Here is a 20058-nt window from a genome sequence, read left to right as displayed (position 1 = left end):
CTCAGCCCCCCCTGAGCCCCCTCAGCCCCTGCAGCCCCCTCAGCCCCCTCAGCCCCCTGAGCCCCCTCAGCCCCTGCAGCCCCTTCAGCCCCCCCTGAGCCCCCTCAGCCCCTGCAGCCCCCTCAGCCCCCTCAGCCCCCTCAGCCCCCTCAGCCCCTGCAGCCCCCTCAGCCCCTGCAGCCCCCTGAGCCCCTGCAGCCCCCTCAGCCCCCCCTGAGCCCCCTCAGCCCCTGCAGCCCCCTCAGCCCCCCCTGAGCCCCCTCAGCCCCTCAGCCCCCTCAGCCCCCTCAGCCCCCTCAGCCCCCTCAGCCCCCTGAGCCCCCTCAGCCCCTGCAGCCCCCTCAGCCCCCTCAGCCCCCTCAGCCCCTGCAGCCCCCTCAGCCCCCCCTGAGCCCCCTCAGCCCCTGCAGCCCCCTCAGCCCCCTCAGCCCCCTCAGCCTCCTGCAGCCCCCTCAGCCCCTCAGCTCCCTGCAGCCCCCTGAGCCCCCTGAGCCCCCTGAGCCCCTCAGCCCTGCCCTGCCCTGCAGTTCAGCGAGTCCCGGCGGCTGCTCCTGGACTGGATGGAGGAGGTGGAGCAGAGCCTGGAGGTGCCTCAGGACGCTGCCACCAGCCAGGAGGAGATCAAGTGCCAGCTGGCTGAGCACAAGGTGGGGCTGCCCCTCGTGCTCTGCTCCTCGGTTTGGGGGGTGCAGAACTGGGCTTTTGGGGGGATCTCCAGATCCCAGGGGGGTTGGACAACACCTCAGGATCCCGGGTTTTGGTTGATAATTGCTGCCCCGAGATGTGCAGGATGTCTCTGCTTCGGCCCACGTGGCTGAAGAACGAGTCTGGAATCTTCACTTTTTGGTCTTGAGGTTGTTTATTAATTCTGATCTATAAAATTTTCTTTCTGCCCAGCTGAGATCTGCTCAGCAGGGCAGCCACAGGCACTGTGACCGCCCCCGGGGTGGTGCTGTCCTTTTATACTACAAATTATGTATAACATATTTACACTTAATTCCCAATACCTATCACCAATGTTAGACAGTGCACTTCTATTCTAAATATAACATATTTACACTTAATTCCCAACACCTATCACCAATGTTAGACAGTGCACTTCTACTCTAAACCAATCCCAAAGTGCCAACACCACTGCAGAAAATGGAGAACAAGAACAAGAAGAAGGAGAAAGGCTGGACACGCCCAAGTTCCTCCATCTTGTCCCCATAACCCCCATACCAAAAATCCTAAAATCGACCTTTTCACCCTGTGATAATTTTATTATTATGCTATTTAAACTCCTGTGACTTTCAGGTCCTCATACAAAGCTGGCAGCTTGCTCCAGGGGTGACAATCAAATCCCCAGGTGCTCTGGGCTGTGTGCCAGGGTCTCTGAGCCCCCCAGTGGGGTCCTTGACCACTCTGGACACCCAGAGGGATGCCCTGAGTTCCGACACCAGGGCCATCCTGAATTGCTGGGAGACCTTGGGGGAGTGCTAGGCCCAGGGATGTTGGGTATTTGGGGCATCCCGACTGCCCCACAGCCCTTGGGGGAGCAGGGAGTCTCTCTCTCCAGCCGGGGGACCCAGCGCCCAGCTGTGGGGTGCCCCTGCAGGCGTTCCAGAAGGTGCTGCGGGCCAAGCGCCCGGTGTACGAGGCGACGCTGCGGAGCGGGCGGGCGCTGCGGGAAGGGGCGCGGCTGCCCCAGGACCTGCAGCCGCTGGAGGAGCTGCTGGGGGAGCTGAAGGAGCGCTGGGATGCGCTGTGCAGCCGCGCTGCCGAGAGGTGGGAGCGGCGCCGGAGGGACGGGATGGGGCGGGGACGGGCTGGGGGTGAGGGGTGGGTGCGGTGGGATGGGGACGGGATGGGGATGGGGGTGGGATGGGGATGGGATGGGATGGGGATGGGATGGGGATGGGATGGGGATGGGACAGGGAAGGGGTTGGGATGGGGATGGGATGGGGATGGGACAGGGAAGGGGTTGGGATGGGGATGGGACAGGGAAGGGGTTGGGATGGGATGGGATGGGGATGGGACAGGGAAGGGGTTGGGATGGGGATGGGACGGAAGGGGTTGGGATAGGGATGGAATGGGGTTGGGATGGGGTTGGGATGGGGATGGGATGGGGACAGGATGGGGATGGGACAGGGAAGGGGTTGGGATGGGATGGGATGGGGATGGGACAGGGAAAGGGTTGGGATGGGGATGGGACAGGGAAGGGGTTGGGATGGGATGGGATGGGGATGGGACAGGGAAAGGGTTGGGATGGGGATGGGATGGGGATGGGACAGGGAAGGGGTTGGGATGGGGATGGAATGGGGTTGGGATGGGGTTGGGATGGGATGGGATGGGGATGGGACAGGGAAAGGGTTGGGATGGGGATGGGATGGGAATAGGGATGGAAATAGTGCCCACAGCACCTCTGTGAGGATTTGGGGTGCAGGGGAACCCTGTGTCTGCTGCTGTGAGGGTTTGGGGTGCACAGGAACCCTGTGCCCACTGCTGAGAGGGTTTGGGGTGCAGGGGAACCCTGTGCCCACTGCTGAGAGGGTTTGGGGTGCAGGGGAACCCTGTGTCTGCTGCTGTGAGGGTTTGGGGTGCACGGGAACCCTGTGCCCACTGCGAGGGGCCGTTGGTTTCTTTGATGTGGCCTTTCTGTAATTGTTCATTGAGCAGCTGTTTGAGGGAACTCAGTTTCTTCTCCTCCAGGGGCCATTGACTCACCCAGACAGGACTGTTGGTTTTCCATGACAGCTTCAGGGTGACCAGTGCCATCATGGCCCCTTTCAAAAATCCCCTTCCAGCTGTGGCACGATCTGTTCTCTGCCCCTCTGCGGGTCCCAGGCGGGCACTGGAGCTGCCCTTCCTCCCTGAGCATCCTCCTCTGGGACCCCATTCCCAGCATTGCTGGGCTCTGCCCTTGGGCTGTAGCTGGGGCCCATCCTTGTCCATAATGGTATGGCCAGGACCCGTCCCTGTCCATAATGGCACCACCAGGACCTGTCCCTGTCCATAATGGCACTGCCAGGACCTGTCCCTGTCCATAATGGCACTGCCAGGACCTGTCCCTGTCCATAATGGCACTGCCAGGACCTGTCCCTGTCCATAACAGTGCTGCCAGGACCTGTCCCTGTCCATAATGGCACTGCCAGGACCTATTCTTGTCCATAATGGCACCGCCAGGACCTGTCCCTGTCCATAACGGTGCTGCCAGGACCCGTCCCTGTCCATTATGGCACCGCCAGGACCCATCTCTGTCCATAATGGCACCACCAGGACCCGTCCCTGTCCATAATGGCACTGCCAGGACCTGTCCCTGTCCATAACAGTGCTGCCAGGACCTGTCCCTGTCCATAATGGCACTGCCAGGACCTGTCCCATCCATAATGGCACTGCCAGGTCCTGTTCCTGTCCATAATGGCACTGCCAGGACCTGTCCCTGTCCATTATGGCACTGCCAGGACCTGTCCCAGCCCACAGGGGCCCTGCCAGCTCTGTGTGGTGGCTCTGGGGTTCCTCTTTAGGGTGCCCCCAGGTGCCCCCAGTGCCCTGTGCCCCTGGCAGGCAGCACAAGCTGGAGGAGAACTTGCTCAGGATCCATCCTAGTCCATAGCAGTCCCAGGATGACCCATCCCAGCCCATAGGGGCCCTGCCAGCTCTTTGTGGTGGCTCTGGGGTGACGCCAGGGGTGTCCCCAGGTGCCCACAGTGCCCTGTGCCCCTGGCAGGCAGCACAAGCTGGAGGAGAACTTGCTCAGGATCCATCCCAGTCCATAATGGCACCACGGGACCCGTCCCTGTCCATAATGGCACCACCAGGACCCATCCCTGTCCATAATGGCACCACCAGGACCTGTCCCATCCATAATGGCACTGCCAGGACCTGTCCCAGCCCACAGGGGCCCTGCCAGCTCTGTGTGGTGGCTCTGGGGTTCCTCTTTAGGGTGTCCCCAGGTGCCCCCAGTGCCCTGTGCCCCTGGCAGGCAGCACAAGCTGGAGGAGAACCTGCTCAGGATCCATCCCAGTCCATAATGGCACCACGGGACCTGTCCCAGTCCATAATGGCACCGCCAGGACCTGTCCCTGTCCATAATGGCACTGCCAGGACCTGTCCCTGTCCATAATGGCACTGCCAGGACCCATCCCTGTCCATAATGGCACCACCAGGACCTGTCCCATCCATAACGGCACTGCCAGGACCTGTCCCTGTCCATAATGTTGCTGCCAGGACCCATCCCAGTCCATAATGGCACTGCCAGGACCCATCCCAGCCCATTAGGGCCCTGCCAGCTCTGTGTGGTGGCTCTGGGGTGACCCCAGGGGTGTCCCCAGGTGCCCACAGTGCCCTGTGCCCCTGGCAGGCAGCACAGGCTGGAGGAGAACCTGCTCAGGACCCATCCCAGCCCATAACCGCCCTGCCAGCTGTGTGCTGGCTCTGGGGTTCCTCTTTAGGGTGCCCCCAGGTGCCCACAGTGCCCTGTGCCCGCAGGCAGCACAAGCTGGAGGAGAACCTGCTCTTCTCGGGCAAGTTCACGGACGCGCTGCAGGCGCTCATGGACTGGCTGTACCGCGCCGAGCCGCAGCTCAGCGAGGACGCGCCCGTCGGGGGGGACCGCGACCTCGTCGGGGACCTCATGGACAAGCACAAGGTGGGTGGCCCTGGGGGGGCTGCAGGGACCCCCGGGCGGTGCCCACCCTCGCTGTGGGGCAGGATGGAGCTGGGCCTGCTGGGGACACCCCGGTGTCACCCCAGTCTGGGGTGCCCTCGCCCTGGTGCTGGAACTGCCCTTCCTCCCTGAGCATCCTCCTCTGGGACCCCATTCCCAGATTTCCCGTGTGCCCCACAGCTGGGGAGGGGTTGGGGTGCAGGGGAACCTGTGGGGCTTTGGGGTGCAGGGGAGCCCTGTGAGGGTTTGGGGTGCACAGAAACCCTGTGAGGATTTGGGGTGCAGGGGAACCTGTGGGGCTTTGGGGTGCAGGGGAACCTGTGGGGCTTTGGGGTGCAGGGAACCCTGTGAGGGTTTGGGGTGCAGGGGAGCCCTGTGAGGGTTTGGGGTGCACAGGAACCCTGTGAGGGTTGGGGTGCAGGGGAACCTTGTGAGGGCTTGGGGTGCAGGGGACCCTGTGAGGGTTTGGGGTGCACAGTAACGCTGTGGGGGTTTGGGGTGCAGGGAAGGCTGTGAGGGTTTGGGGTGCAGGGAACCCTGTGGGGGTTTGGGGTGCACAGGAATGCTGTGAGGGTTTGGGGTGCACAGGAACGCTGTGGGGGTTTGGGGTGCAGGGAACCCTGTGGGGGTTTGGGGTGCAGGGAAGGCTGTGAGGATTTGGGGTGCAGGGAACCCTGTGGGGGTTTGGGGTGCACAGGAACCCTGTGAGGGTTTGGGGTGCAGGGGAATGCTGTGAGGGTTTGGGGTGCAGGGGAGCCCTGTGAGGGTTTGGGGTGCAGGGGAATGCTGTACCCTCTTCTGGGAGGATTTTGGGGTGCAAGAGAGGCCTGTGCCAGTGCTGTGAGGTTTTGGGGTGCAGGGGAACCCCGTGCCCACTTCTGTGAGGGTTTGGGGTGCAGGGGAACCCTATGCCCATTGTTGTGAGGTTTTGGGGTGCAGGGCAACCCTTTTCCCACTGCTGTGAGGGTTTGGGGTACACGGGAACTCTCCAACCACTTCTGTGAAGGTTTGGGGTGCAGGGGAACCCTGTTCCCACTGCTGTGAGGGTTTGGGGTGCACAGGAGCCCCGTACCCACTGCTGCGAGGTTTTGAGGTGCAGGGGAACCCCATGCCCATTGTTGCGAGGTTTTGGGGTGCAGGGGAAACCTATGCCCGATGTTGCGAGGTTTTGGGGTGCAGGGGAACCCTATGCCCATTGTTGTGAGGTTTTGGGGTGCAGGGAAACCCTATGCCCGTTGTTGTGAGGTTTTGGGGTGCAGGGAAACCCTATGCCCGTTGTTGCGAGGTTTTGGGGTGCAGGGGAACCCTATGCCCGTTGTTGCGAGGTTTTGGGGTGCAGGACACCCCCGCCCAGCAGTGGGGTCCCTGTCGCACGGTCCCGCCGCCCCGCAGGTGTTCCAGAAGGAGCTGGGCAAGCGCGCCAGCTGCATCAAGACGCTGAAGCGCTCGGTGCGGGACCTGACGCGGGGCAGCAGCAGCGTGGACTCGCAGTGGCTGCAGCGGCAGGTGGAGGAGCTCAGCACCCGCTGGGACCTGGTCTGCAAACTCTCCCTGTCCAAACAGGCCCGGCTGGAGGCGGCGCTGCGGCAGGTGAGGGATGGGGGGCAGCGGGGGAGCCCGGGGGGTTGGGGGGCAGCGGGGGAGCCCGCGGGGTTGGGGGGCAGCGGGGGAGCCCGGGGGGTTGGGGGGCAGCGGGGGGAGCCCAGGGGGTTGGGGGCAGCAGAGGAACCCAAGGTTGGGGGGCAGCAAGGGAATTCCCGGGTTGGGGGGCAGCAGGGGAACCCAGGGGTGGGGTTGGCAGTGGGGGAATCTCAGAGCTGGGGGGCGGTGGGGGGAACCCCGGGTTGGGGGGCAGCAAGGGAATTCCCGGGTTGGGGGGAAGTGGGGGAACCCCCGGGTGGGGTCTGCAGCAGAGGAAACCAGGGTTGGGGTTTGCAGCGGGGGGAACCCAGGGGTGGGGAGCAGTGGGGGGAGCCCCTGGGATTGGGGGGCAGTGGGGGAACCCCCGGGATTGGGGGCAGCAGAGGAACCCAGGGTTGGGGGGCAGTGGGGGAGCCCCCGGGATTGGGGGGCAGCAGGGGGACCCCGGGGTGGGGTGTGCAGCTGGAGCATCCACGTGGGGAGGCTGAGATGGATGTGGGGGTGCGGGGTGGTGGGCTGGGGGGTGGCCGTGTTTTGGGGGTTGCTTGGCTAGTGGGTGGCTGTCATTTGGGGGGTGCTTAGATGGTGGGTGGTCGCATTGTGGGGGGTTCTCCGTGGGATGCCCAGGCATGGTGGGTGGCCGTGCTTTGAGGGGTGCTCTGTGGGGTGCTCAGGTGGTGTGTGGCTGTGTTTTGGGGTTGCTCAGGTGGTGTGTGGCTGTGTTTTGGGGTTGCTCAGGTGGTGGGTGGCCGTGCTTTGGGGGTTCTCCGTGGGGTGCTCGGGTGGTGGGTGGCCGTGTTTTGGGGGAGTTTGTGTGGTGTGTTGCCATGTTTTGGGGGATGCTCCATGGGGTGGTGGGTGGCCGTGTTCTGGGGTTTCTCCGTGGGGTGCTTGGGTGGTGTGTGGCCGTGTTTTGGGGGATGCTCCATGGGGTGGTGGGTGACTGTGTTCTGGGGTTTCTCCGTGGGGTGCTCGGGTGGTGGGTGGCTGCACTTCCAGGGTGCTCCATGGGGTCCCCAGGTGTGGTGGGTGGTGGGTGGCCGTGCTTTGGGGGTGCTCTGTGGAGTGCTTGGGTGGAGGCTGGCCATGCTTTGAGGGTGCTTTGTGGGGTGGTGGGTGGCTGTGTTTTGGGGGGCTCTCTCTGGGGTGCCCAGGCATGGTGGGTGGGTGGCTGCACATCTGGGGGTGCTGTGTGGGGTGGTGGGTGGCTGTGTTTTGGGGGTGCTCAGGCGGGGTGTGGCCGTGCGTTGGGGGCAGTTTGGGTGGTTGGTGGCCGTGTTTTGGGGGCAGTTTGGGTGCTGGGTGGCCATGTTTTGGGGGGTGCTCCATGTGGCCGTGTTTTGGGGGCAGTTTGGGCGGTGTGTGGCCATGTTTTGGGGGGTGCTCCATGTGGCCGTGTTTTGGGGGCAGTTTGGGCGGTGGGTGGCCATGTTTTGGGGGCAGTTTGGGCAGTGTGTGGCCGTGTTTTGGGGGCAGTTTGGGCGGTGTGTGGCCGTGTTTTGGGGGGTGCTCCATGTGGCCGTGTTTTGGGGGCAGTTTGGGTGGTTGGTGGCCGTGTTTTGGGGGCAGTTTGGGCAGTGGGTGGCCGTGTTTTGGGGGCAGTTTGGGCGGTGTGTGGCCGTGTTTTGGGGGCAGTTTGGGCAGTGTGTGGCCGTGTTTTGGGGGCAGTTTGGGCGGTGTGTGGCCGTGTTTTGGGGACAGTTTGGGCAGTGGGTGGCCGTGCTTTGGGGGCAGTTTGGGCGGTGGGTGGCCGTGTTTTGGGGGCAGTTTGGGCAGTGTGTGGCCATGTTTTGGGGGCAGTTTCAGCAGTGTGTGGCCGTGCTTTGGGGGCAGTTTGGGCAGTGTGTGGCCATGTTTTGGGGGCAGTTTCAGCAGCGTGTGGCCGTGCTTTGGGGGCAGTTTGGGCACTGTGTGGCCATGTTTTGGGGAGTTCTCCATGGGGTGCCCAGGCACGGTGGGTGGCTGAGCATCTGGGGAGGTCTTCCAGGCTGCCTGGGTGGTGTTGGGGCTGTGCCTTTTGGGGTTCCCTGTGGGCTGCCCAGCTCGGGGTGTGGTGCTGCGTGGGGCTCTGAGGTTCTGTCGCAAGGTGCCATGGCCAGGTGCCAGGCTGGCTGCTGCCTGCTACAGGTGTGAGTGCATGCACGGTGCCCGGGGCGGGTGGCACAGGGTGGCACAGGGTGGCAGAGGGAGGCTCGGAGGAAACGGTGTCCCGCTCTAGAGCTGGCTGTGGGGTCTCCCCTCGATCCCTCTGTGGGGCTGGAGCGGGGCTGGCAGCAGCTCTGCCATGGCACCGCGTGCAGCCAGTGCCTGTGCCAGGGGCTGGGCCATCCCCAGCAGGGCTCAGGGGCCGGCCGGGAGGCTCAGGGGGCCTGCAAGGAGGGCGCTGAGCGGGTCCCCGCTGTGGCGGCAGGCGGAGGAGTTCCACAGCCTGGTGCACTCCTTCCTGGGGCGCCTGACCGAGTCGGAGAAGACCCTCAAGTACGGAGTGTTCCCCGAGGAGGAGGCGGCCGTGCAGGAGTGCCAGGCCCAGCTGCAGGTGGGTGCCAGCCCCCAGCAAACCCCAGCAAACCCCAGCTTTGCCCCAGGACCTCCATCACTGGGCTCAGCCTGCCCCAGCGGGGCTCTGGCATCCCCACAGGGATGTTGGCTGCCACCCCTGAGAGATTTGGGGTGTTGAGTGCCACCACACCGAGCGCACGGGGTTTGGGGCCCCAAATGCCCTGAGGTGGGGAGATTTGGGTACCCCCACCCCAATCCCTTGATCCCAGTGCTGCAGGGGGGTGTGGTGGTGTCTGGGGGGCTGGGGCCTGACAGTGCCATGTCCCTGTCCCCCCCAGGAGCTGATGCAGTCCCTGCAGTGCCAGCAGCTGGAGCTGGAGTGCATCACCTCGCTGGGGGAGGAGATCCTCAGCACCTGCCACCCCGACTCCATCATCACCATCAAATCCTGGGTCACGGTCACCAAGAGCCGCTTCCAGGAGGTGAGACAGGGGCCCCATCCCTGCCCGGGGGGGCAGAGTGGCACCCACACCTGGGGAAAGCACGGCCCCACACCTGGGGAAAGCATGGCCCCACACCTGGGGAAAGCATGGCCCCACACCTGTCCCAGTGCCCCACACCTGGGGAAATCATGGCCCCACACCTGGGGAAAGCACGGCCCCACACCTGGGGAAAGCACGGCCCCACACCTGTCCCAGTGCCCCACACCTGGGGAAAGCATGGCCCCACACCTTTCCCAGTGCCACATACCTGGGGAAATCATGGCCCCATACCTGGGGAAAGCACGGCCCCATGCCTGTCCCAGTGCCCCACACCAGTCCCACTGCCCCACACCAGTCCCAGTGCCCCATGCCTATCCCACTGCCCCACACCTGTCCCAGTACCCCACACCAGTCCCACTGCCCCACACCTCTCCCACTGCCCCACTCCTGTCCCAGTGCCCCACACCAGTCCCACTGCCCCACACCTGTCCCACTGCCCCACATCTGTCCCAGTGCCCCACACCTGTCCCAGTACCCCACACCAGTCCCACTGCCCCACGCCTCTCCCACTGCCCCACTCCTGTCCCAGTGCCCCACGCCTCTCCCACTGCCCCACACCTCTCCCACTGCCCCACATCTGTCCCAGTGCCCCACACCTGTCCCAGTGCCCCACATCTGTCCCAGTGCCCCACACCTGTCCCAGTGCCCCACGCCTCTCCCACCACCAGGGACTGCAGCCCCCCCAAGCAGAGCATTGCAGGATCTGGGGGTGCTCAGCCCCAGAGGATCTTGGCCTTGCCAGGGTCACCCCATGGTCCCCCACCCTGTGGCCTCCTGGGGTCACCCCCTTGGAAGGTGGTGGCTCATTCCAGTGCAATGGGGGCCACCACACAGCTGAGGCAGGGAAAGGTGGGAGCAGTGTCCCGGGATCCCACCCCAGACTGTGCTCCCACCGTGGCCCAGAGCCGCCCCGGGCTGCTCTGGATTTGTAGGTAAGAGGCTCCTGGGACTGGTCTGGCCAGTTCAGCCGATCCCACACAAAGCCCCTGTTGAGCAGAGAGCTGCAGGATCCGCTCTGGATCTGCCCTGGGGCTGCCCCCCTCACCCCACGCACCCCAAAAAGGGAGAGCAGCTGGCATGGCCCCACAGCACAGACCTGGGGACCCTCAGCATGTGGGGGCAGCACCCCCAGCCCTGCCCCAGCTGCCCAGCAGGAGCCTGGTGCTGCCCCGTGTCCCTGCCCCCGTGTCCCTGCCCCATGTCCCAGCCCCATGTCCCAGCCCCATATCCCTTCCCCATATCCCTTCCCTATATCCCTGTCCCATATCCCTGCCCTATGTCCCAGACCCATATCCCAGACCCATATCCTTTCCCCATGTCCCTTCCCCATATCCCTGCCCCACATACCTGCCCCATATCCCAGCCCCATGTCCCAGACCCATATCCCTTCCCCATGTCCCAGACCCATATCCCTGCCCCATATCCCTGCCCCATGTTCCAGACCCATATCCGAGTCCCATATCCCTTCCCCATGTCCCTTCCCCAAATCCCTGCCCCACATACCTGCCCCATATCCCAGCCCCATGTCCCTACCCTGTGTCCCTGCCCCATATCCCTGCCCAGTGTCCCTCTCCCATCTCCCTGCCCCATATCCCAGCCCCATATCCCTGCCCCATGTCCCAGACCCATATCTGTATCCCTGCCCCATATCCCTGCCCTATATCCTGGGGGGGGGACCTTGGGGTGCACAGTGGGTGCCACCTCTGCCCAGTGTCCCTGGCCAGTGTCCCTGCTCTGTGTCCCTGCCCCGTGTCCCACCCCCATATCCCAGCCCTGTATCCCAGCCAGGGGACCTCAGGGTGCACACTGGGGTGCCATCCTTGTCCCCATGTCCCTGCCCCATATCCCTGCCCCATGTCCAAGGCGGGGGACCTCGGGGTGAGAGCAGTGGGTGCCATGCCAGCCCCATATCCCAGCCCCATATCCCAGCCCCATATCCCTGCCCGGTGTCCCTGCCCTATATCCCAGCCAGGGGACCCTGGGGTGCACACTGGGGTGCCCTCCCCGTGTCCAGTGTCCCATGTCCCAGCCGGGGGACCCTGGGGCGCACAGTGGGTGCCCTCCCCGTGTCCCCATATCCCTGCCCCATATCCCTGCTCCATGTCCCTGCCCCATATCCCAGCCCCATGTCCCTGCCCCGTGTCCCAACCCCATATCCCAGCCAGGGGACCCTGGGGCGCACACTGGGGTGCCCTCCCCGTGTCCCCATATCCCAGCCCCATGACCCTGCTCCATATCCCTGCCCCACATCCCTGCCCCATGTCCCTGCCTGGTGTCCCTGCCCCATATCCCAGCCCCGTATCCCAGCCCAGTGTCCCTGCCCCATGTCCCAACCCCATGTCCCTGTTCTGTGCCCCAGCCCCATGTCCCTGCGCCGTGTTCCTACCTCATATCCCAGCCCCATATCCCAGCCGGGGTCCCTGGGGCACACACTGGGGTGCCTTCCCTGTGTCCCCCGTGTCCCTGCCCCATATCCCTGCCCCCATGTCTCTGCCCCACATCCTTGCCCCACATCCCTGCCCCATGTAGCTGCCTCGTGTCCCTGTCCCATGTCCCTGCCCGGTGTCCTAGCCCCATATCCGTGTCCCTGCCCCGTGTCCAGTGTCCCATGTCCCAGCCGGGGTCCCTGGGGCGCACACTGGGGTCGCTCCCCGTGCCCCCCTTGCCCCACGGGCCCCGGCCGCCCCGCAGGTGCTGAGCTGGGCACAGCAGCAGGGCGAGCGGCTGCGGGCGCAGGCGGCGGCGCTGGCGGCCGAGCGGGAGGACACGGAGCAGCTGCTGGACTGGATCACGGCGGCCGAGGAGGCGCTGGGGCTGCGCGACCAGGAGCCGCTGCCCGAGGAGGCCGAGCAGCTGGAGGAGCTCAGCGCCCAGCACGCGGTGAGGGACCCCGAAACCGGCTGGCCCTGGGGACAGGGGGACCCCGAAACCGGCTGGCCATGGGGGCAGGGGGACCCCCCTGACACACCCCGGCTGGCCTTGGGGACAGTGGGACACCCCGGACACACCCCGGCTGGCCATGGGGATGGGGGGGACCCCGAAACCGGCTGGCCATGGGGGCAGGGGGACCCCCCTGACACACCCCGGCTGGCCGTGGGGATGGGGGGACCCCGAAACCGGGTGGCTTTGGGGACAGGGGGACCCCGAAACCGGCTGGCCCTGGGGACAGGGGGACCCCCCCGACACACCCCGACTGGCCTTGGGGACACAGGGACCCCGAAACCGGCTGGCCTTGGGGACAGGGGGACCCCCCTGACTGGCCAACACCCCGGCCCGCCCTGGGCCAGGAGCTGGCCTGACCGAGGGGGTTTGGGGGGCACGGGGCTCGTGGGTGGTGCTGCTTTGGTCCAGGGGGGCTGTGGGATATGGGGGCTGTGGAGTATGGGGGGTTGGGGAATATGGGGCGCTGTGGAATATGGGGGGTCTGGGGAGCACGGGGGGCTGTGGGGCACGGGGGGCTGTGGAGAATGGGGGGCTCTGGAGCACAGGAGGCTGGGGAGCACAGGGAGCTGGGGGGCTCTGGAGAACAGGGGGGTGGGAAGCATGGGGTGCTGTGGAGAACAGGGGGGCTCTGGAACACGGGGGGGGTTGTGGAGCACGGGGGGTGGTGGAGCCCAGGGGGCTGTGGAACACAAGGAACTGGGGTCTCTGGGACACGGGGGGGGGGGGTTGTGGAGAACAGGGGGGCTGGGGAGCACTGGGGGGGCTCTGAAGCACGGGGGGGCTGTGGAATATGGGGGGGTCTGGGGAGCACAGGGGGCACGGGGGGCTGTGGAGCACAGGGGGCTGTGGAGCACAGAGGGGGTTGTGGAGCATGGGGGCTGTGGAATATGGGGGGCTGTGGGGCACGGGGAACTGGGGGGCTCTGGAGCACGGGGGGCTGTGCAGAATGGGGGGCTGTGGAGCACAGGGAACTGGGGGGCTCTGGAGCACAAAGAACTGGGGGGCTCTGGAGCACAGGGAGCTGTGGAGCACAAGGAACTGGGGGGCTGTGGAGCACGGGGAACTGGGGGGCTGTGGAGCACGGGGGGCTGTGGAACACAAGGAACTGGGGAGCTCTGGAGCACGGGGGCCTGTGCAGAATGGGGGGCTGTGGAGCACGGGGAACTGGGGGGCTGTGGAGCACAGGGAACTGGGGGGCTCTGGAGCATAAGGAACTGGGGGGCTCTGGAGCACGGGGGCCTGTGCAGAATGGGGGGCTGTGGAGCACGGGGAACTGGGGGGCTGTGGAGCACAGGGAACTGGGGGGCTCTGGAGCACAGGGAACTGGGGGGCTCTGGTGGAGCACGGGGGGCTCTGGAGCACAGGGAACTGTGCCAGCCCGCGCTCAGCACCAGCCCTCCTCCGCAGGTGTTCATGGAGGAGCTGAACCGCAAGCAGCCTGACGTGGAGAAGGTGACCAAGAGCTGCAAGCGGAAGCTGGCGGTGGACCTGGGCGCCCCGGCCAGCCGCCGACTGGCCACACGTAAGGAAGCCCATCGGCGCCCCCCTCCCACGGCCCGGACCCCCGGGCGCCCCCTGACCCCGCTGTCCGCAGGTCGCCGCAGCGGCGGGAAGGCGCAGGGCACGGCGGCGGCGCCGCTCGGGGGGCTGGAGCCCCAGACGCCGCTGATGGCGCAGCTCCTGCACCGCTGGCAGCAGCTCTGGCTGCTGGCCCTGGACCGGCAGTACCGGCTGGAGACGGCCCTGCAGCGCCTGCGGGAGGTAGGGCTGGCACACGGGGGTCTCCCTGCCCTGGGGGGTCCTCAGCAGCTCCTCTCACCTTCTGCCCATGGGGGCCCCCTCGGCCAGGTCATGGGGATGGGGTCAGCAGCCCCAGCCCCTGTCCCTGCAGGGGTCTGTGCCCCGTCCCTGTCCCTCCCTACCCGGTCCCTGTCCCTGCAGGGGTCTGTGCCCCGTCCCTGTCCCTCCCTACCCGGTCCCTGTCCCTGCAGGGTCTGTGCCCTGTCCCTGTCCCTGCAGGGGTCTGTCCCCCGTCCCTGTCCCTCCCTACCCTGTCCCTGTCCCTGCAGGGTCTGTGCCCCGTCCCTGTCCCTCCCTACCCTGTCCCTGTCCCTGCAGGGGTCTGTGCCCTGTCCCTGTCCCTCCCTACCCGGTCCCTGTCCCTGCAGGGGTCTGTGCCCTGTCCCTGTCCCTCCCTACCCGGTCCCTGTCCCTCCCATGGGTGCACCCTGACACCCCAGAGGGGCTGCTGGAGCTCCGTGCACCACAGAGTGGGGGTCCTGGTCAGAGACCCCTCCCTTGCAGCCATGGCAGGGCCAGGGCTGGGAGCAGGCAGGCCGTGGAGCTGGGGCTGGGCACAGTGTGATGAACCAGGCTGGGGTGGAGGGCGTGAGGGGGGCATGAGGGGGTCCTGCTGTCCTGCTCATCCCCTCCGTGCCCCTCCCAGCTGGAGGAGTTCGCGCACTTTGACTTCGGGGTCTGGAGGAAGCGCTACATGCAGTGGATCAGCCAGATGAAGTCCCGCGTCCTGGACGTGTTCCGCGGCATCGACAGGGACCAGGACGGGCGCATCAGCCAGCGGGAGTTCATCGAGAGCGTCCTCGCCTCCAGTGCGTGCCCAGGGGCGCTGGAGGGGGCTGAGGGGCCGGAACTGGGGGGCTGATGGTCTCTCTGTACCCCCCCCGCCCCCAGAGTTCCCCACCAACGTCCTGGAGATGAACGCCGTGGCCACCATCTTCGACATGAACGGCGACGGCTTCATCGACTACTACGAGTTCGTCAGCGCCCTGCACCCCAACCGGGACCCGCTGCGCCGCTCCGCCGACGCCGACCAGATCCAGGACGAGGTGTGGGGCGGGGCAGCGGGGCTGGGGGGCGGCTGGAAGGGTGGGGATCCCGCCCGGCGCTGAGCTGAGCGTGCCCCCGCAGGTGAACCGGCAAGTGGCCCAGTGCAACTGCGCCAAGCGCTTCCAGGTGGAGCAGATCAGCGCCAACAGGTACCGGGTAAGTGCCCAGGCCGGGACCTGCTCTGACACCTGTGCCCAGCCCCGTGCCCTGTGCAGGGGTCCTGCAGTGCCCGTGTGCCTGGGCGTGGAGGGGGCACATCCCTATGCCCATACAGGGGTCCTGCAGTGCCCATGTGCCAGGGCATGGAGGGGGCACATCCCCATGCCCCATATGCCAGGGCAGGGATGGGGCACATCCCTATGCCCATACAGGGGTCCTGCAGTGCCCGTGTGCCAGGGCAGGGAGGGGGCACATCCCCGTGCTCTGTGTGCCAGGGCATGGAGGGAGCACATCCCCATGCCCTGCTCAGGGGTCCTGGAGTGCCCGTGTGCCAGGGCAGGGATGGGGCACATCCCCGTGCTCTGTGTGCCAGGGCATGGAGGGAGCACATCCCCGTGCCCTGCTTAGGGGTCCTGCAGTGCCCGTGTGCCCAGGCATGGAGGGGGCACATCCCTATGCCCATACAGGGGTCCTGCAGTGCCCGTGTGCCAGGGCAGGGATGGGGCACATCCCCGTGCCCATACAGGGGTCCTGCAGTGCCCGTGTGCCCAGGCACGGAGGGGGCACATCCCCATGCCCATACAGGGGTCCTGCAGTGCCCGTGTGCCCAGGCAGGGAGGGGGCACATCCCTATGCCCATACAGGGGTCCTGCAGTGCCCGTGTGCCCAGGCAGGGAGGGGGCACATCCCCATGCCCATACAGGGGTCCTGCAGTGCCCGTGTGCCCAGGCATGGAGGGGGCACATCCCTGTGCCCATACAGCAGTCCTGCAGTGCCTGTGTGCCAGGGTTTTGCGGAGATAACTAAAAACTCCACAACTTTTGTGCAAGTTGTAAAGCCGGTATGTTTATTATTACATGTGGAGATTACTCTCCTTAAAAGACATGCATACCTCTGGGAACTTCAGGTCTTTTTTATCCCCCTCTCAAATACATATGCACACAATTTCACAATAGGTTCATACATATTCATTTTCACGAATTTCGAGTGACATTTGCTGCTAGTTCTTCTTTATCAGAAGGAATTCCTTGGTCAGGTTGACCTGCTCTCACAGCAGTCTCTCTGTTTCTCTTTATCACCTTGTGTATCCCCCCTCTTATCTCTGTCCTTCATTGAATCAGTTTCCCTGAGCCCAGGCTTTGCAGTCAGGCTACACAGCCGTGATTTCTAACCACAGACTCAACTCAGAGATGTACATTTCACCTAAATCAAAACGGATTTCTACTCTGGAGAATTTCTGCTTTGTTTCACTGGGGCAGGGAGGGGGCACATCCCATGGGGGCAGTGCCCATGTGCCAGGGCGAGCAGGGGGCACATCCCTGTGCCCCGAGGAGCCCCAGCCCCTGTGGGAGGGTGTAGAATTTGCAAGGCAACTCCAACAAGGGAAGAGATGAGAACCTTGACTCCATGTTTCATGCGACAGAGGCTGATTCATTATTTTATTATATATATTATTTTGAAAGAAAATGATACACTAAAACTATACTAAAGAAAGAGAAAGGAGATATCAGAAGGCTAGAAAAGAATGGAATTAATAAAAAAAATCTTGTGACTGCTCACAGCCTCGACACAGGCGGCTGTCATTGGTCATCAAGTAAAAACAATTTCACACGCTGAGTAAACAATTCTCCAAACCACATTCCAAAACGTGAAGAAGCTGAAGTTTCTCAGCTTCTCGGGAGAAAAGATCCTAATGAAAGGATTTTCCATAAAATACGTCCGTGACAGGAGGGCAGTGCCAGTGGGGCCGGGGGGGCGGCAGGGAGGGGCAGGTCTGGGTGCTGCTGCCCCCCTTCCCAAGGCCCAGCCCTGCCCCAGCGTCCCTCTCCCCGCAGTTCGGGGAGTCCCAGCAGCTGCGGATGGTGCGGATCCTGCGCAGCACCCTCATGGTGCGGGTGGGCGGCGGCTGGATCGCCCTGGACGAGTTCCTGGTGAAGAACGACCCCTGCAGAGGTGAGGGCGGGGGTCCCACACCGGCCCCTCGCGGGGTGGGGGTCCCGCGGTGCCTGGTGCGGGGCCATGGGGGGCACAGCACCCCCCAGGGTAACCCTCGCCCCCTCCGCTGTCCCCAGTGAAGGGAAGGACCAACCTGAAGATCAACGAGAAGTACCTGTCCTCGGACGTCTTCGGAGCCGCTGCCAGGTGCGCCGGGACCCAGTCGGCCGCCTCCTCCAAAGTGCTGTCCCCGAGCCGCTCCAACTCCAGCCTCAGCCTCTACAGCAGCGCCTCGGCGCCCAGCAGCCCCCTGGCCAGGAAGGTACGGGCCGCCGAGCCCCCCCCTGCAGTCCCGAGCCCCCCAACCCTCCCGCCGGGGCCTCTGACCCTCATCCTCACCCTCACCCTCATCCTCACCCTCACCCTCATCCTCACCCTCACCCTCATCCTCACCCTCACCCTCATCCTCATCCTCACCCTCATCCTCATCCTCACCCTCATCCTCATCCTCATCCTCACCCTCATCCTCATCCTCATCCTCACCCTCATCCTCATCCTCATCCTCATCCTCACCCTCATCCTCATCCTCATCCTCACCCTCCCCAGTCGGTGCTGCGGAGGACGCGTTCCGGGGACCGCTGCCCGCGCTCCCGGGGCTCGGGGCTGCCCGACGGAGCCGAGCTGCAGTTCAGCGCGGCTGAGGAGAGCCTGCCTGTGGCACCCCCAGGTGAGCGCCCTGGGGCTGGGGGGCACCGGAGAGCCGGGCTGGGGGGCACCGGGGAGCAGGGCTGGGGGGCACCCCGAGGCTGTGGGGCACCCCCGGGCTGGGGGGCACCGGGGAGCCGGGCTGGGGGACACTCCCAGGCTGGGGGCACCGCGGAGCCGGGCTGGGGGGCACCCCCAGGTGAGCGCTGTGGGGCTGGGGGGCACCGGGGAGCCGGGCTGGGGGACACTCCCAGGCTGGGGGGCACCCCCAGGTGAGCACTGTGGGGCTGGGGGACACTCCCAGGCTGGGGGCACCGCGGAGCCGGGCTCGGTGCGCGCTGTGCCGCAGGGCAGCGGGGCTGTCCCCCCGTCCCTCGCAGCGCTGGAGCCGGGGCGGGCAGAGCTCCGCGCTCCATCCATCCCCTGCGTGCCCCCGCAGAGCCGCCCGAAGGGTCCCCTCCGGAGCGCTGCAGCCCCTGCCGCTGAGCCCCGCGCCCGCCCTGCGCCCAGCACCTCGGCCGGCCCCACTCAGGACCCTCCTTCCTCCACGGGGCCGCGCCCCCCGCGGGTCTCGGGCCCGGCGCTGCGGCCCCCCCGAGCGGGGCTGAGCTGGACGGCCCGCACCGATCGCGCCGCCGGGGCCCGTTCCAGAGGATATGCAAGCATCTCCCGACAGCCAGCGAGACCCGGGCTCCGGCCCCGCGGCTCCGCTCCCAGCGCCCGGGGCTGCGGGACCAGCCGGGCACCCCCTGCCCTTCTCCCGTGCGGCCGGCTCGGTACCCCCGGCACCGGGCCTCGCTCACCGGGGTCCCCACGGTGCCTCCCACGCCCCGGCGGGAGGCGGCCGGGCTCGGTACCGGGCACCGGGCGGATGCCGAGCCCCGTTTCTGGTGCTAACCCTCACCCCTCGGCCTTGGGGATGCTCCGGCCGCCCCCGGCCCCGGGGGTCCCGTCCCGCCGGCGGCACCGGGGGCAGCGGGACCCCCGCCCCGCCGCCGCATGCCCGCGCCACCCCCGCTAACCGGAGAGCAGTAGAGCTGAATGTAACCCCGGCCGGGCCCGCCCGCCGCCACAATAAACTGTAGTGAGGTTCCTTTTTCTACCGGCGCCCCGTCTGTCCGTCCGTCCGTCTGTCCGTCCGCGCGGGGGGGGACTCCGCGCCGTGCCTCGGCCTGCTTGCCCCTCTGCAGAAGGAGGGGTCCGTCGGTCGGTCTGTCTTTCTGTCTGTCTGTTTGGGGAGGGAGGCTGCAGTCTGTCAGTCTTTCTGTCTGGACAAGGGGCTGCAGTCCGTCAGTCTGTCCACCTGCTCAGTACAAGGGGCTGAAGTCTGTCTGTCTGTGTGCTCAGGACAAGGGACTGCAGTCTGTCAGTCTGTCCGTCTGCTCGGAACAGGGGCTGCAGTACATCTGTCTGTCTGCCTGTCAGTCTGTCTGTCAGGACAAGGAGCTGCAGTCTGTCAGTCTGTCTGTGCTCAGGACAAGGGTCTGCAGTCCATCAGTCTGTCCATCTTCTCAGGACAAGGAGCTGCAGTCTGTCAGTCTGTCAGTCTGTCCGTCTGACCAGGACAAGGTGCTGCAGTCTGTCTGTCTGTCTGTGTACTCAGGGCAAGGAGCTGCAGTCCATCAGTCTGTCAGTCTTTCTGTCAGGACAAGGAGCTGCAGTCTGTCAGTCTGTCTGTGCTCAGGACAAGGGTCTGCAGTCCGTCAGTCTGTCCATCTGACCAGGACAAGGTGCTGCAGTCTGTCTGTCTGCCTGTCTGTGTACTCAGGGCAAGGGGCTGCAGTCCGTCAGTCTGTCAGTCTGTCTGTCAGGACAAGGAGCTGCAGTCTGTCAGTCTGTCTGTGCTCAGGACAAGGGTCTGCAGTCCATCAGTCTGTCCATCTGACCAGTACAAGGGGCTGCAGTCTGTCCATCTGTCCGTCTGACCAGGACAATGTGCTGCAGTCTGTCAGTCTGTCTGTCAGGACAAGGGGCTGCAGTCCGTCAGTCTGTCAGTCTGTCTGTCAGGACAAGGGGCTGCAGTCCATCAGTCTGTCAGTCTGTCTGTCAGGACAAGGTGCTGCAGTCCGTCAGTCTGTCCACCCCTCACTGCGTTGTCTTGGCAGGGGTGTCCCACCAGCACAGCAGGTGCCACCCGCG

The 20058-nt window shown here is 65.4% G+C and overlaps 1 protein-coding gene across 1 annotated transcript in view; it reads left to right on the top strand.

Moving 5' to 3' along the window:
• Positions 1-19021, top strand: part of PLEC (plectin) — a 108636-nt gene extending 89615 nt beyond the window's left edge. Inside the window, exons 59-74 of the mRNA XM_066571308.1 lie at positions 528-647; positions 1598-1767; positions 4471-4630; positions 6041-6238; positions 8700-8825; positions 9127-9270; positions 12022-12210; positions 13681-13795; positions 13868-14034; positions 14720-14882; positions 14965-15119; positions 15202-15276; positions 17115-17232; positions 17352-17536; positions 17821-17941; positions 18359-19021. Of these exons, the coding sequence (XP_066427405.1) occupies positions 528-647; positions 1598-1767; positions 4471-4630; positions 6041-6238; positions 8700-8825; positions 9127-9270; positions 12022-12210; positions 13681-13795; positions 13868-14034; positions 14720-14882; positions 14965-15119; positions 15202-15276; positions 17115-17232; positions 17352-17536; positions 17821-17941; positions 18359-18405 (2253 nt within the window). The 3' untranslated portion in view covers positions 18406-19021. The remainder of the gene's footprint in view (positions 1-527; positions 648-1597; positions 1768-4470; positions 4631-6040; positions 6239-8699; positions 8826-9126; positions 9271-12021; positions 12211-13680; positions 13796-13867; positions 14035-14719; positions 14883-14964; positions 15120-15201; positions 15277-17114; positions 17233-17351; positions 17537-17820; positions 17942-18358) is intronic.
• The last annotated feature ends 1037 nt before the right edge of the window (positions 19022-20058 follow it).

This window comes from Molothrus aeneus, unplaced genomic scaffold, assembly GCF_037042795.1.
Source record: "Molothrus aeneus isolate 106 unplaced genomic scaffold, BPBGC_Maene_1.0 scaffold_43, whole genome shotgun sequence".
Lineage (NCBI taxonomy): Eukaryota > Metazoa > Chordata > Aves > Passeriformes > Icteridae > Molothrus > Molothrus aeneus.
This window is presented reverse-complemented; position numbering and strand designations above follow the sequence as displayed.